General features: G+C 53.3%; 2 protein-coding genes across 3 annotated transcripts in view; one reads left to right on the forward strand and one right to left on the reverse strand.

Moving 5' to 3' along the window:
- The first annotated feature begins 12,455 nt into the window (after positions 1–12,455).
- On the forward strand, positions 12,456–14,791 carry MSMP (microseminoprotein, prostate associated). The gene is made up of 2 exons (XM_077261051.1): positions 12,456–12,698; positions 14,602–14,791. Exons 1-2 carry the CDS (start codon positions 12,559–12,561, stop codon positions 14,789–14,791), a joined length of 330 nt encoding a protein of 109 aa, XP_077117166.1. The 5' UTR covers positions 12,456–12,558.
- RGP1 (RGP1 partner of RAB6A GEF complex) overlaps positions 12,972–15,511 on the reverse strand; it is a 70,437-nt gene continuing 67,897 nt past the window's right edge. Inside the window, exons 9-10 of one of the 2 annotated variants that reach the window (XM_077281280.1) lie at positions 13,247–15,411; positions 12,972–13,064 (exon numbers count right to left, since the gene is read on the reverse strand). In XM_077281280.1, the coding sequence (XP_077137395.1) occupies positions 15,188–15,411 (224 nt within the window). In that variant the 3' untranslated portion in view covers positions 12,972–13,064; positions 13,247–15,187. Of the gene's footprint in view, positions 13,065–13,140; positions 15,412–15,511 lie in introns of both variants that reach the window. The other variant, XM_077281279.1, reaches the window with a different exon arrangement.

Genomic DNA, 15,511 nt, shown 5'->3' on the forward strand with positions numbered 1-15,511 from the left:
AATTCTATGGTCCATTTTCTAATGTTACCCTTGTGAAAGTAAAAAAATAAAAAGGTCTAAAGGAAATTTTTTGTGAAAGAAAAGTAAATGTTTATTTTTCCCTTCCACATTCCAAAAATTCCTGTGAAGATCACGAGTGCCACCGCCATTACGCTCTCATTAGTGTAGCGATAGGATACATCTGGAGTGAGACAGATTCTGACTGCAAACACAATGCTTTGTGTACTCTGCACCCCCTGCCTGTGGGAGTACTATACTAAAAGCCACTATGTGTACTCTGCATCATCCGCCTGTGGGAGTACTATGCTAAAAGCCGCTGTGTGTACGCTGCACCCCTCTCTGTGGGAGTACTCTGCACCACCCGCCTCTGGGAGTACTGTGCTAAAAGCCACTGGGTGTACTCTGCACCCCCTCCCTGTAGGAATACTGTGCTAAAAGCCACTGAATGTACTTTTCACCCTCTGCCTGTAGGAGTACTGTACTTTAAGCCACTATGTGTGTACTCTGCACCCCCGCCTGTTGGAGTACTGTCCTTTAAAATGCTATGCTCTGCACCTGCCTGTGTGACTACTGTGCTAAAAGCCACTGTGTGTACTCTGCACCCTCTTCATGTCAGAGTACTGTCCTTTAAAACGTTGTGTGAACTCTGCAGCCCCGCCTGTGGGAGTACTGTAGTAAAAGCCACTGTGTGTACTCTGTATTCCCTCCCTCTAGGAATACTGTTCTAAAAGCCACTGTGTGTACTCTGCACCCAGTTTGTGGGAGGACTGTGTTAATAGCTGCAGTGTGTACTCTGCACCCTCTGCCTGTGTGAGTACTGTGCTAAAAGCCGCTGTGTGTACTCTACACCCTCTGCCTGTTGGAGTACTGTCCTTTAAAATGCTGTGTATACTCTGCAGACCTGCCTGTGGAAGTACAGTCCTTTAAGCCGTTGTGTGTACTATGCACCCCCGCCTGTGGTAGTACTGTCCTATATGTCACTGTGTGTACTTTGCAGCCTCTTGCATGTGGTAGTACTGTCCTTAAAAGCTGCTATGTGTACTCTGAACCCCCAACCTGTGGGAGTACTGTTCTGTAAGCCACTGTGTGGACTCTGCAACCCTTGCCTGTGGGAGTAGTGTCCTTCAAGCCGGAGCGTGTATTCTGCACTCCCGTCTGTGGGAGTACTGTCTTAATATGCTGTATGTACACTGCATCACCTGCTTGTGGGACTATTGTCCTTTAAGCCGCTGTATGTACAGTGCACCATCCTCCTGTGGGAGTACTATCCTTTAAGCCACTATGTGAACTTTGCACCCCCGCTTTTGAGAGTACTGTTGTCAGAATTCAAACCCAGCAGTTTTTGTGCACCAGGCAGCAGCTTTCATCTGAGCCATTCAGCTCGTGCGACAGTTCCTTGCTAAATCAGATACTAGTACCTGTATTGTTCTTGGTGGTCTCCACCATGAGTTCCTGGTTGGCTCCACCCTGAGTTCCTGAATGGCTCAACCTTGGGATCTGATTGAACACCCTACTTAAACCTGGCACTGTACTTACTTCCAGGTGAGATTATTGAGCTCCCAACCTTTAGTCGAGCTTCTTTCCTCCTGCTGCTTATCCTCAAGACTCTACTGCTGCTATCGTGTATCGTGTCTGGCGATTTTCTGACTGCGATTCCTGCTTATCCTCCCAACTACACTGCTGCTCCGTGTACTGACCTCTGGCTATATCCTGCCTACGTTACCTGCTTATACTCCCAACTACACTGCTGCTCCGTGCACCAACTTCTGGTTATATCCTGACTATGATTCCTGCTTATCCTCCCAACTACACTGCTGCTCTGTGTACCAACCTCTGGCTATATCCTGACTACGTTACCTGCTTATCCTCCCAACTATACTGCTGCTCCGCGTACTGACCTCTGGCTATATACTGACTATGTTACCTGCTTGTCCTCCCAACTACACTGCTGCTCCATGTACCGACCTCTGGCTATATCCTGCCTACATTACCTGCTTATACTCCCAACTACACTGCTGCTCCGTGTACCAACCTCTGGCTATATCCTGACTGATTCCTGCTTATCCTCCCAACTATACTGCTGCTCTGTGTACCGACCTCTGGCTATATCCTGACTATGTTACCTGCTTATCCTCCCAACTACACTGCTGCTCCGTGCACCAACCTCTGGTTTATCCTATGATTCCTGCTTATCCTCCCAACTACACTGCTGCTGCTGCGTGTACCAACCTCTGGCTTTATCCTGACTACATTAACTTCTTATACTCCCAACTACACTGCTCCTCCATGTACCAACCTCTAGCTATATCCTGACTACGTTACCTGCTTATCCTCCCAACTATACTGCTGCTCTGTGTACCGACCTCTGGCTATATCCTGCCTACATTACCTGCTTATACTCCCAACTACACTGCTGCTCCGTGCACCAACCTCTGGTTTATCCTATGATTCCTGCTTATCCTCCCAACTACACTGCTGCTGCTGCGTGTACCAACCTTTGGCTATATCCTGACTATGATTCCTGCTTATCCTCCCAACTATACTGCTGCTCCGTGTACCGACCTCTGGTTTATCCTATGATTCCTGCTTATCCTCCCAACTACACTGCTGCTGCTGCGTGTACCAACCTCTGGCTTTATCCTGACTACATTAACTTCTTATACTCCCAACTACACTGCTCCTCCATGTACCAACCTCTAGCTATATCCTGACTACGTTACCTGCTTATCCTCCCAACTATACTGCTGCTCTGTGTACCGACCTCTGGCTATATCCTGACTACGTTACCTGCTTATCCTCCCAACTATACTGCTGCTCCGCGTACTGACCTCTGGCTATATCCTGACTATGATTCCTGCTTATCCTCCCAACTATACTGCTGCTCCGTGTACTGACCTCTGGCTATATCCTGACTACATTACCTGCTTATCCTCCCAACTATACTGCTGCTCTGTGTACCGACCTCTGGCTATATCCTGACTACGTTACCTGCTTATCCTCCCAACTACACTGCTGCTCAATGTACCAACCTCTGCTATCTCCTTACTACGAACCGTGCTTATCCTTCTCATCTACACTGCTGCTCCGTGAACCGACTTCTGGTTATATCCTGAATACGATTCCTGATTATCCTCCCAACTATACTGCTGCTCTGTGTACCGACTTGTGGTGATTCCCTGACTACACTACCTGCTGGTGCTGCCCCTAATAGTTGCAACATCACTAATCCAACTCAGATCAGTCAATAACAACTGTCCTTTAAGCTGTTGCATGTACTCAGTACCATGTGCCTGTGGGAGTACTGTCCTGTAACCTGCTGTATGTACTCTGCACCCCCCACCTGTAGGAATACTCTTTTAATCCGCTGTGTGTACTCTGCACCCCCCGGCCAGGGTGCAAGATCTTCTTTGGTCCACTGGGATCCTAATTACCTTTTCCTGTCTCTCTGTGGGGGCAATAGACTTCCTTTGAAGTTACCTGGACATAAAGAGAAATCCTTGCAGTTTAATTAATCTGCTTCACATAGCTGTCACTGCCATTTTACATAAAGACAGGTGTGATTGCTAGCTCACAGCTCCTCATGACAAATGACATGAGGGACATCAAGGATTTGCTCTGACCACAGGACGCCTATATAACACAGCGCCTGCGGGGCCCAGGACCTCCATATAACACTGCCTGGCCTCCTTCTGGGGCTGTGGCTCCGGGGCAGAGGACAGGTGACCGTCACACGCTCAGTGTCCGGCTGCTCTGACCACAGGACCCCCATATAACACAGCACCTGCGGGGCCAGGACCCCCATATAACACAGCGCCTGTGGGGCCCAGGACCCCAATATAACACTGCCTGGCCTCCTTCTGGGGCTGTGGCTCCGGGGAGAGGACAGGTGACCGTCACACGCTCAGTGACCCACTGCCCAGACTACAGGACCCCCATATAACACAGCACCTGCGGGGCCCAGGACCCCCATATAACACTGCCTGGCCTCCTTCTGGCTCCGGGGCAGAGGACAGGTGACCGTCACACGCTCAGTGACCGGCTGCTCTGACCACAGGACCCCTATATAACACAGCACCTGCGGGGCCCAGGACCCCCATATAACACAGCGCCTGCGGGGCCCAGGACCCCCATATAACACTGCCTGGCCTCCTTCTGGGGCTGTGGCTCCGGGGAGAGGACAGGTGACCGTCACACGCTCAATGACCGGCTGCTCTGACCACAGGACCCCCATATAACACAGCACCTGCGGGGCCCAGGACCCCCATATAACACTGCCTGGCCTCCTTCTGGCTCCGGGGAGAGGACAGGTGACCGTCACACGCTCAGTGACCCACTGCCCTGACTACAGGACCCCCATATAACACAGCACCTGCGGGGCCCAGGACCCCCATATAACACTGCCTGGCCTCCTTCTGGCTCCGGGGAGAGGACAGGTGACCGTCACACGCTCAGTGACCCACTGCCCTGACTACAGGACCCCCATATAACACAGCGCCTGCGGGGCCAGGACCTCCATATAACACTGCCTGGCCTCCTTCTGGGGCTGTGGCTCCGGGGAGAGGACAGGTGACCATCACACCCTCAGTGACCCACTGCCCTGACTACAGGACCTGCGAGGTTCCTTCAGGACCGGTGCCAGCTCCGGCACAGACCCCCATATAACACAGCTCCGGCACAGACCCCCATATAACACAGCTCCGGCACAGACCCCCTCAGTGACTGAATCACATTTTCACACCTTGTTAAACACAAAAGCGCCTTCTTCTGGGGTTTGTTTTTCTGCCTTTTAAATCAGGAAATGAGTTTTATGGGATTTCCAGGTTCTGGCCCCAAAAACATATAAATATCTGAGAGCAAAAGAATAAGAAACCACAAGCGGCCAAGAAAGTCGGAGCCGAGTGTCCGCAGCCATGGTGCCCTCTGCTCTGCCCGTCCTGGCTCTGCTCCTCTGCCTGCTGCCTCCATGTGCGCAGAGTCGCTGCTACTTCCAAGCTAAAAGTGAGTACCTGCAGCCCCTCTGTACATCACAGCTGGAGCCCCCATCAACCTACATCCTGCACTCCAGAGCTGCACTCACTATTCTGTTACATCATGCATTATCCTCCAGAGCTGCACTCACTATTCTGCTGTAACATCGTGTCTTATCCTCCAGAGCTGCACTCACTATTCTGCTGTTACATCATGTCTTATCCTCCAGAGCTGCAGTCACTATTCTGCTGTTACATCGTGTCTTATCCTCCAGAGCTGCAGTCACTATTCTGCTGTTACATCATGTCTTATCCTCCAGTAACCTCCAGAGCTGCAGTCACTCTTCTGCTGTTACATGGTGTCTTATCCTCCAGAGCTACGGTCACTATTCTGTTACATCATGCATTATCCTCCAGAGCTGGAGTCACTATTCTGCCGTTACATCATATCTTATCCCCCAGAGCTGCAGCCACTATTCTGCTGTTACATCATATCTTATCCCCCAGAGCTGCAGTCACATCATATGTCATCAGAATAGTGACTGCAGCTCTGGAGGATAAGACACGATGTAACAGCATTATATTGACTGCAGCTCTGGAGGATAAGACACCATGTAACAGCAGAAGTGACCACAGCTCTGGAGGTTACTGGATGCTAAGACACTATGTAACAGCAGAATAGTGATTGCAGCTCTGGAATACACAGTAGGTTAAGACCTAGATGTAACAGAATAGTGACTACGGCTCTGGGAATAAGATATGATGTAACATCAGAATAGTGACTGCAGCTCTGGAGGATGTTACATCATATCTTATTCCCAGAGCCGTAGTCACTATTCTGTTACATCTAGGTCTTAACCTACTGTGTATTCCAGAGCTGCAATCACTATTCTGCTGTTACATAGTGTCTTAGCATCCAGTAACCTCCAGAGCTGTGGTCACTTCTGCTGTTACATGGTGTCTTATCCTCCAGAGCTGCAGTCAATATAATGCTGTTACATCGTGTCTTATCCTCCAGAGCTGCAGTCACTATTCTGCTGTTACATCATGTCTTAGCCTACAGTCTCCTCCAGAGCTGCACTCGCTATTCTGCTGTTACATCATGTCTTATCCTCCAGAGCTGCAGTCACTCTTCTGCTGTTACATGGTGTCTTATCCTCCAGAGCTACGGTCACTATTCTGTTACATCATGCATTATCCCCCAGAGCTGCAGCCACTATTCTGCTGTTACATCATATCTTATCCCCCAGAGCTGCAGTCACATCATATGTCATCCTCCAGAGCTGCAGTCACTATTCTGCTGTTACATCATATCTTATTCCCAGAGCCGTAGTCACTATTCTGTTACATCTAGGTCTTAACCTACTGTGTATTCCAGAGCTGCAATCACTATTCTGCTGTTACATAGTGTCTTAACATCCAGTAACCTCCAGAGCTGTGGTCACTTCTGCTGTTACATGGTGTCTTATCCTCCAGAGCTGCAGTCAATATAATGCTGTTACATCGTGTCTTATCCTCCAGAGCTCCAGTCACTATTCTGCTGTTACATCGCATCTTATCATCCAGAGGTGCAGTCAATATTTTGTTGCATCATGAATTATCCTCCAGAGCTGCAGTCACTATTCTGCTGTTACTTGATATCTTATCTTCCAGAGCTGCAGTAACTATTCTGCTGTTACTTGATATCTTATCTTCCAGAGCTGCAGTCACTATTCTGCTGTTACTTGCTATCTTATCCCCCAGAGCTGCACTCACTATTCTGCTGTTACATCACATCTTATCCTCCAGAGCTGCAGTCACTATTCTGCTGTTACATCATGTCTTATCCTCCAGAGCTGCAGTCACTATTCTGCTGTTACTTGCTATCTTATCCTCCAGAGCTGCAGTCAATATAATGCTGTTACATCGTGTCTTATCCTCCAGAGCTGCAGTCACTATTCTGCTGTTACATGGTGTCTTATCCTCCAGAGCTCCAGTCACTATTCTGCTGTTACATCGCATCTTATCATCCAGAGGTGCAGTCAATATTTTGTTGCATCATGGATTATCCTCCAGAGCTGCAGTCACTATTCTGCTGTTACATCCTGTCTTATCCTCCAGAGCTGCAGTCACTATTCTGCTGTTACTTGATATCTTATCTTCCAGAGCTGCAGTCACTATTCTGCTGTTACTTGCTATCTTATCCCCTATCTTATCCCCCAGAGCTGCACTCACTATTCTGCTGTTACATCACATCTTATCCTCCAGAGCTGCAGTCACTATTCTGCTGTTACATCACATCTTATCCTCCAGATCTGCAGTCACTATTCTGCTGTTACTTGCTATCTTATCCCCCAGAGCTGCACTCACTATTCTGCTGTTACATCACATCTTATCCTCCAGAGCTGCAGTCACTATTCTGCTGTTACATCATGTCTTATCCTCCAGAGCTGCAGTCACTATTCTGCTGTTACTTGCTATCTTATCCTCCAGAGCTGCAGTCACTATTCTGCTGTTACATCATGTCTTAGCCTACAGTCTCCTCCAGAGCTGCAGTCACTATTCTGCTGTTACATGGTGTCTTATCCTCCAGAGCTCCAATCACTATTCTGCTGTTACATCGCATCTTATCATCCAGAGGTGCAGTCAATATTTTGTTGCATCATGGATTATCCTCCAGAGCTGCAGTCACTATTCTGCTGTTACATCCTGTCTTATCCTCCAGAGCTGCAGTCACTATTCTGCTGTTACTTGATATCTTATCCTCCAGAGCTGCAGTCACTATTCTGCTGTTACTTGCTATCTTATCCCCCAGAGCTGCACTCACTATTCTGCTGTTACATCACATCTTATCCTCCAGAGCTGCAGTCACTATTCTGCTGTTAATTGCTATCTTATCTTCCAGAGCTGCACTCACTATTCTGCTGTTACTTGAAATCTCATCCTTAAGCCTCCTCTAGAGCTGCACTCACAATTCTGCTGTGGTATGAGTGATAATGACTAGTGATGACTCATTGCTCGGGTGATCCCCGAGTATTTATGACTGCTCGGAGATTAAGTTTTCATAGCCTGGCTAATAGCTGTAAATCATGCCGTTGAGGAAGCGTACATGTGGAAATTCCCTAGCAACCAGGCAACCCCCACATGTACTCGGGCTGGCTAATAGCTGTAAATCATGCTGCTGAGGCAATGAAAACTTAATCTCCGCGCAGTTATAAATAGTCGGAGATCACCCGAGCGTGCTCAGGAAAACCCGAGGAACTAGTATACTCGCTCATCACTAATAATGACCCATACAACTAAGTGTTCTGGTCACGAGACTTGTGGTGATGAGTCCTGACCCTGTGTGGGAGCCAAGACAATTCAGTGGAGGGAGAATGGACGGCACGGGCGAGCCCCAAACATTCAGTGGATGGAGGACAGATGGCACAGGGGATGAGTCCACACCATTCAGTGGAGGGAGGACACATGGCACAGGGGACCAGCCCACACCATTCAGTGGAGGACAGATGGCACAGGGGACGAGCCCCGACCATTCAGTGGAGGACAGATGGCACAGGGGACCAGCCCACACCATTCAGTGGAGGGAGGACAGATGGCACAGGGGAGAAGCCCACACCAGTCAGTGGATGGAGGACAGATGGCACAGGGGACGAGCCCACACCATTCAGTGGAGGGAGGACAGATGGCACAGGGGACCAGCCCACACCATTCAGTGGAGGACAGATGGCACAGGGGACATGCCCCGACCATTCAGTGGAGGACAGATGGCACTGGGGCGAGCCCACACCATTCAGTGGAGGGAGGACAGATGGCACGGGACCAGCCCTGACCCTTCAGTGGATGGAGGACAGATGGCACAGGGGACCAGCACACACCATTCAGTGGAGGGAGGACAGATGGCACAGGGGAGAAGCCCACACCAGTCAGTGGATGGAGGACAGATGGCACAGGTGACGAGCCCACACCATTCAGTGGAGGGAGAACAGATGGCACAGGGGAGAAGCCCACACCATTCAGTGGAGGGAGGACAGATGGCACAGGGGACCAGCCCACACCATTCAGTGGAGGGAGGACAGATGGCACAGGGGAGAAGCCCACACCATTCAGTGGATGGAGGACAGATGGCACAGGGGACGAGCCCACACCATTCAGTGGAGGGAGGACAGATGGCACAGGGGAGAAGCCCACACCATTCAGTGGAGGGAGGACAGATGGCACAGGGGACAAGCCCACACCATTCAGTGGAAGGGGGACAGATGGCACAGGGGACCAGCCCACACCATTCAGTGGAGGGAGGACAGATGGCACAGGGGAGAAGCCCACACCATTCAGTGGAGGGAGGACAGATGGCACAGGGGAGGAGCCCACACCATTCAGTGGAGGGAGGACAGATGGCACAGGGGACGAGAACACACCATTCAGTGGAGGGAGGACAGATGGCACAGGGGACGAGCCCACACCATTCAGTGGAGGGAGGACAGATGGCACAGGGGACGAGCCCACACCATTCAGTGGAGGGAGGACAGATGGCACAGGGGACGAGCCCACACCATTCAGTGGAGGGAGGACAGATGGCACAGGGGACCAGCCCACACCATTCAGTGGAGGGAGGACAGATGGCACAGGGGACGAGCCCACACCTTTCAGTGGAGGGAGGACAGATGGCACAGGGGACGAGCCCACACCATTCAGTGGAGGGGGGACAGATGGCACAGGGGACCAGCCCACACCATTCAGTGGAGGGGGGACAGATGGCACAGGGGACCAGCCCACACCATTCAGGGGAGGGGGGACAGATGGCACAGGGGACCAGCCCACACCATTCAGTGGAGGGGGGACAGATGGCACAGAGGAGCCCACATCATTCAGTAGAGGGGGGACAGATGGCACAGGGGAGGACCCCAAACCAGTTGAGGGGGAACGGACGGCACAGGGGATGACGCCGGACCATTCAGTGGAGGGAGAACAGATGGCACAGGGCAGGAGCCCCGACCCTTCAGTGGAGGGAGGACAGATGGCACAGGGGACGATCCCTGACCCTTCAGTGGAGGGGGGACAGATGGCACAGGGGACGATCCCTGACCCTTCAGTGGAGGGGGGACAGATGGCACAGGGGACGAGCCCACACCATTCAGTGGAGGGAGGACAGATGGCACAGGGGACCAGCCCACACCATTCAGTGGAGGGAGGACAGATGGCACAGGGGACCAGCCCACACCATTCAGTGGAGGGAGGACAGATGGCACAGGGGACCAGCCCACACCATTCAGTGGAGGGAGGACAGATGGCACAGGGGACCAGCCCACACCATTCAGTGGAGGGAGGACAGATGGCACAGGGGACCAGCCCACACCATTCAGTGGAGGGAGGACAGATGGCACAGGGGACCAGCCCACACCTTTCAGTGGAGGGAGGACAGATGGCACAGGGGACGAGCCCTGACCATTCAGTGGAGGGAGGACAGATGGCACAGGGGACCAGCCCACACCATTCAGTGGAGGGAGGACAGATGGCACAGGGGACGAGCCCTGATCCTTCAGTGGATGGAGGACAGATGGCACAGGAGACCAGCCCACACCATTCAGTGGAGGGAGGACAGATGGCACAGGGGACGAGCCCTGACCCTTCAGTGGATGGAGGACAGATGGCACAGGGGACCAGCCCACACCATTCAGTGGAGGGGGGACAGATGGCACAGGGGACCAGCCCACACCATTCAGTGGAGGGGGGACAGATGGCACAGAGGAGCCCACATCATTCAGTAGAGGGGGGACAGATGGCACAGGGGAGGACCCCAAACCAGTCGAGGGGGAACAGACGGCACAGGGGCTGACGCCGGACCATTCAGTGGAGGGAGAACAGATGGCACAGGGGAGGAGCCCCGACCCTTCAGTGGAGGGAGGAGATGGCACAGGGGACGATCCCTGACCCTTCAGTGGAGGGGGGACAGATGGCACAGGGGACTAGCCCACACCATTCAGTGGAGGGAGGACAGATGGCACAGGGGACCAGCCCACACCATTCAGTGGAGGGAGGACAGATGGCACAGGGGACAAGCCCTGACCATTCAGTGGAGGGAGGACAGATGGCACAGGGGACCAGCCCACACCATTCAGTGGAGGGAGGACAGATGGCACAGGGGACCAGCCCACACCATTCAGTGGAGGGATGACAGATTGCACAGGGGACCAGCCCACACCATTCAGTGGAGGGATGACAGATTGCACAGGGGATGAGCCCACACCATTCAGTGGATGGAGGACAGATGGCACAGGGGACGAGCCCACACCATTCAGTGGAGGACAGATGGCACAGGGGACCAGCCCACACCATTCAGTGGAGGACAGATGGCACAGGGGACCAGCCCACACCATTCAGTGGAGGGAGGACAGATGGCACAGGGGACCAGCCCACACCATTCAGTGGAGGGATGACAGATGGCACAGGGGACGAGCCCACACCATTCAGTGGATGGAGGACAGATGGCACAGGGGACGAGCCCACACCATTCAGTGGAGGGAGGACAGATGGCACAGGGGACGAGCCCACACCATTCAGTGGATGGAGGACAGATGGCACAGGGGACGAGCCCACACCATTCAGTGGAGGGAGGACAGATGGCACAGGGGACCAGCCCACACCATTCAGTGGAGGACAGATGGCACAGGGGACCAGCCCACACCATTCAGTGGAGGGAGGACAGATGGCACAGGGGACCAGCCCACACCATTCAGTGGAGGGATGACAGATGGCACAGGGGACGAGCCCACACCATTCAGTGGATGGAGGACAGATGGCACAGGGGACGAGCCCACACCATTCAGTGGAGGGAGGACAGATGGCACAGGGGACCAGCCCTGACCCTTCAGTGGAGGGAGGACAGATGGCACAGGGGACGAGCCCTGACCATTCAGTGGAGGGGGGACAGATGGCACAGGGGACGAGCCCTGACCATTCAGTGGAGGGAGGACAGATGGCACAGGGGACGAGCCCACACCATTCAGTGGAGGGAGGACAGATGGCACAGGGGACGAGCCCACACCATTCAGTGGAGGGAGGACAGATGGCACAGGGGACCAGCCCACACCATTTAGTGGATGGAGGACAGATGGCACGAGCCCACACCATTCAGTGGAGGGAGGACAGATGGCACAGGGGACGAGCCCATACCATTCAGTGGAGGGAGGACAGATGGCACAGGGGACGAGCCCTGACCATTCATTGGAGGGAGGACAGATGGCACAGGGGACGAGCCCTGACCTTTCAGTGGAGGGAGGACAGATGGCACAGGGGACGAGCCCACACCATTCAGTGGAGGGAGGACAGATGGCACAGGGGACGAGCCCACACCATTCAGTGGAGGGAGGACAGATGGCACAGGGGACCAGCCCACACCATTCAGTGGATGGAGGACAGATGGCACAGGGGACGAGCCCACACCATTCAGTGGAGGGAGGACAGATGGCACAGGGGACGAGCCCACACCATTCAGTGGAGGGAGGACAGATGGCACAGGGGACGAGCCCTGACCCTTCAGTGGAGGGAGGACAGATGGCACAGGGGACAAGGCTGTTGGAGCAGCAGAGCAGATACCTCAAGTGTGCATCCTATGACGAGATTTTCATGCCTCTGTCTTACAGCTCCGTGTCGCTACGCAGGAAGGATATACAGGCTGGGTGAATCGTGGCTGGGGCTTGACTGTCAGCTCTGCACCTGTCTGCACCCTGTGGGAGTAGGATGCTGCGAGATGTGAGAACTCACACAGATCTTACACTGCATTACACGTTAATAGAAATCATTGCCTTAGGCCTCATTCAGACGTCCTGGAGCTCTGTACGTTTATTCTCCGAGATTTTCATTGACAGAACATGCACCCATTATCTTCTAGGTGCTGTTCACATCCTTGTATTTCATGGAGCCTTGTCTGTTTTTGATCCAAGCAACAAACGTAAATTACCAATACAAGTGTAAGAGTCCATGATGTACAGTCCATGCAGAGTGCGGGATTAACACTACTGGACAGAAGCTTTATTCCTTTATTTATAAGTGAAAGTCAATCCAAATTGTCAGAGGTCTGAATGAGGCTTTAGAGGCCCAGAGCCTGAGGCTGCACCACTGAGATGGCCCCTGCGGCTGCACCCCGGAGATGTCCCCCGCGGCTGCACCCCGGAGATGTCCCCCGCGGCTGCACCCCGGAGATGTCCCCCGCGGCTGCACCCCGGAGATGTCCCCCGCGGCTGCACCCCGGAGATGGCCCCCGTGGCTGCACCGCTGAGATGTCCCCTGCGGCTGCACACCGGAGATGTCCCCCGCGGCTGCACCCCGGAGAAGGCCCCTGTGGCTGCACCCCGGAGATGGCCCCTGTGGCTGCACCACTGAGATGGCCCCTGTGGCTTGTGAGGAGCAATGAGGTCATGGAGACATTGTCTACCATCAATGTCCCCCTGGCAGGATGAAGATGCCTGCCCGGACCGTGTCCTCACATTCGCTCAGTAATGCACCCTCGCACCATGGGGTGCTTAGGAATCACAACACAGAATATACGTAGTCGTGGCCGAGATTCTGGAATTCCACAGGTAATGTGGTGACAGACGGAGATCACACATGGTGGGAATGGAGACAGTATCACAATCTCTGGCTCGTGCAGAAATCCTGGCACCTCCGGCCTCGGCTGCTGTCACTGAGGTCAGTAATGGTTGTCAGAGGCAGGTTGTGCGGCTAACTACACAACTCATCAGGTACCACTGCCGGCAGCTCCTGTGTAATCACTGACTAAGGACATCCCCAATATGCTGGATGGAAACAAGTGCAGAGACTCTGCTGGCAGCTCCTGTGTAATCACCAACTAATGACGTCCCCAATGAGCTGGATGGAGCCAAGTCCAGAGACGCTGCCGGCAGCTCCTGTGTAATCACAAACTAATGGCATCCTCAATGTGCTGGATGGAGACGCTGCCAGCAGCTCCTGTGTAATCACCGACTAATGACATCCCCAATGTGCAGGATAGAAACAAGTGCAGAGACTCTGCTGGCAGCTCCTGTGTAACCTCTAACTAAGGACATGCTCAATGTGCTGGATGGAGACAAGTCCTGAGACGCTGCCGGAACCTCCTCTGTAATCACTGAGCAGTGATGTCTCCAATGTGCTCGATGTAGACAAGTGTGGAGACGCTGCCAGCAGCTCCTGTGTAATCACCGACCAATAACAATGTCCAGAAGTCAGACCCCTCTAATCTCCTTTCCCAAGTCACTAACAGCTGAGTGTTCCATTGATTTGTGGTGAAACCAGTGGTGCAGACATCTCTCCATAAAGTGACCAGGGAGGCTTACACCTACTACTGTGGCTGTAGTGTCTCCAGACTCGTCTACATCGAGCACATCGGGGGCGTCAGCATGGGAGGGAAGTACAGGAGGGGCCAAGAGCGGGCAATGAGAAGCCGATGTCCGAGTAGTGGACAAACCCTTCAATGATCTCAGTGACGGCAGAGGAGGCTGACTCGAGAGATATTTACACATTGCTAAACTTTGTGGTAACTGGTACAAGGGGGATATATCGGGAGGGGATCGATCAGGGGGATTACTGGGTTTGTGATCACACTGTAATTGAAGCACACCGTGAGACCTGTATCTTACATCACCGTCTTGCTTTGCAGAACGCAGCACCCCATTGACTTCCCATCATGGTGTGAAGCTCGTTACGACGCTGAAACATGTCAGATATCCGTGGTGCAGAAAGCCAACCCGAAACTGCCGTGTGTGCACAGTGCGGACTATGAGTGGGGGTCAGCGGGGGCCCCAGAACCGTCCACATCGGCCATATATCCCCCCCATCTGGGCAGCTAGAGGAGCCCAACTCCCCCCATTATGCAATATGGACGCCCTAATGGACACGGACACTGAAAGCATCTCTCTTCTTTCTCCAAAAAACCACTTAATGTGTTCAGAGTGAGCGACTGCCAGCACCGGAGACTCTGCGGCCACGGGAGGCTCATCTCCCACCGCTAGTACTGCGCTCGCCCCGGACCCGGCTGTTGTAACTTGCTGCTGTGCTTCTAAATAAAGTCTTCACCTTCTACCAGAGCCGTGTCCTGCGAGATGGCAGGGTGGAGAGGTAGGAGCGGACATGTGCCCACAGCAGGCCAACACCCCAGGGTGAGACAGAGGGGCACAGGCAATATGCACCCAACAGACCACCAGTTCCTCGGGAGCACACACCATGATGGGGCAGCACCTTCCAGGTCAGATACAGATGGAGTGTGAGGAGGACGCCGGGGACACATAGGAGGCCAGGAGCGGGTTGGTGGGCAACACTCGAATAGGCAGGTCCCAGCTGAACGTGTCCACATCAATGTGCTCTGCCCCCGTCCACGTGATGATCTCCGCTTGGTTTTCTGGCACCGTTGGGGCTTCCACGGGCTCACGGGAGGTCACAAACTCAAAGTGAAGGCGCCACTTGAGAGAAACTGCAGAGGGAAGAACAGGGAAAAGATTCAGGCGCTTTAATGACACGGAGACCACCGCTGCCAAACATCAGGACCCTCCTCGTCACAAGGAGCAGAGGAC

This window comes from Ranitomeya variabilis, chromosome 1 (genome assembly GCF_051348905.1).
Source record: "Ranitomeya variabilis isolate aRanVar5 chromosome 1, aRanVar5.hap1, whole genome shotgun sequence".
NCBI lineage: Eukaryota > Metazoa > Chordata > Amphibia > Anura > Dendrobatidae > Ranitomeya > Ranitomeya variabilis.

What these genes read in the sequence shown, in the direction of transcription:
- MSMP (XM_077261051.1), top strand. Translation starts at nt 12,559, where the DNA reads ATGACGAGATTTTCATGCCTCTGTCTTACAGCTCCGTGTCGCTACGCA. An exon ending in GGAGTAGGATGCTGCGAGAT is followed by an intron (nt 12,699 to 14,601) that starts GTGAGAACTCAC and finishes CTTGCTTTGCAG; the next exon opens with AACGCAGCACCCCATTGACT.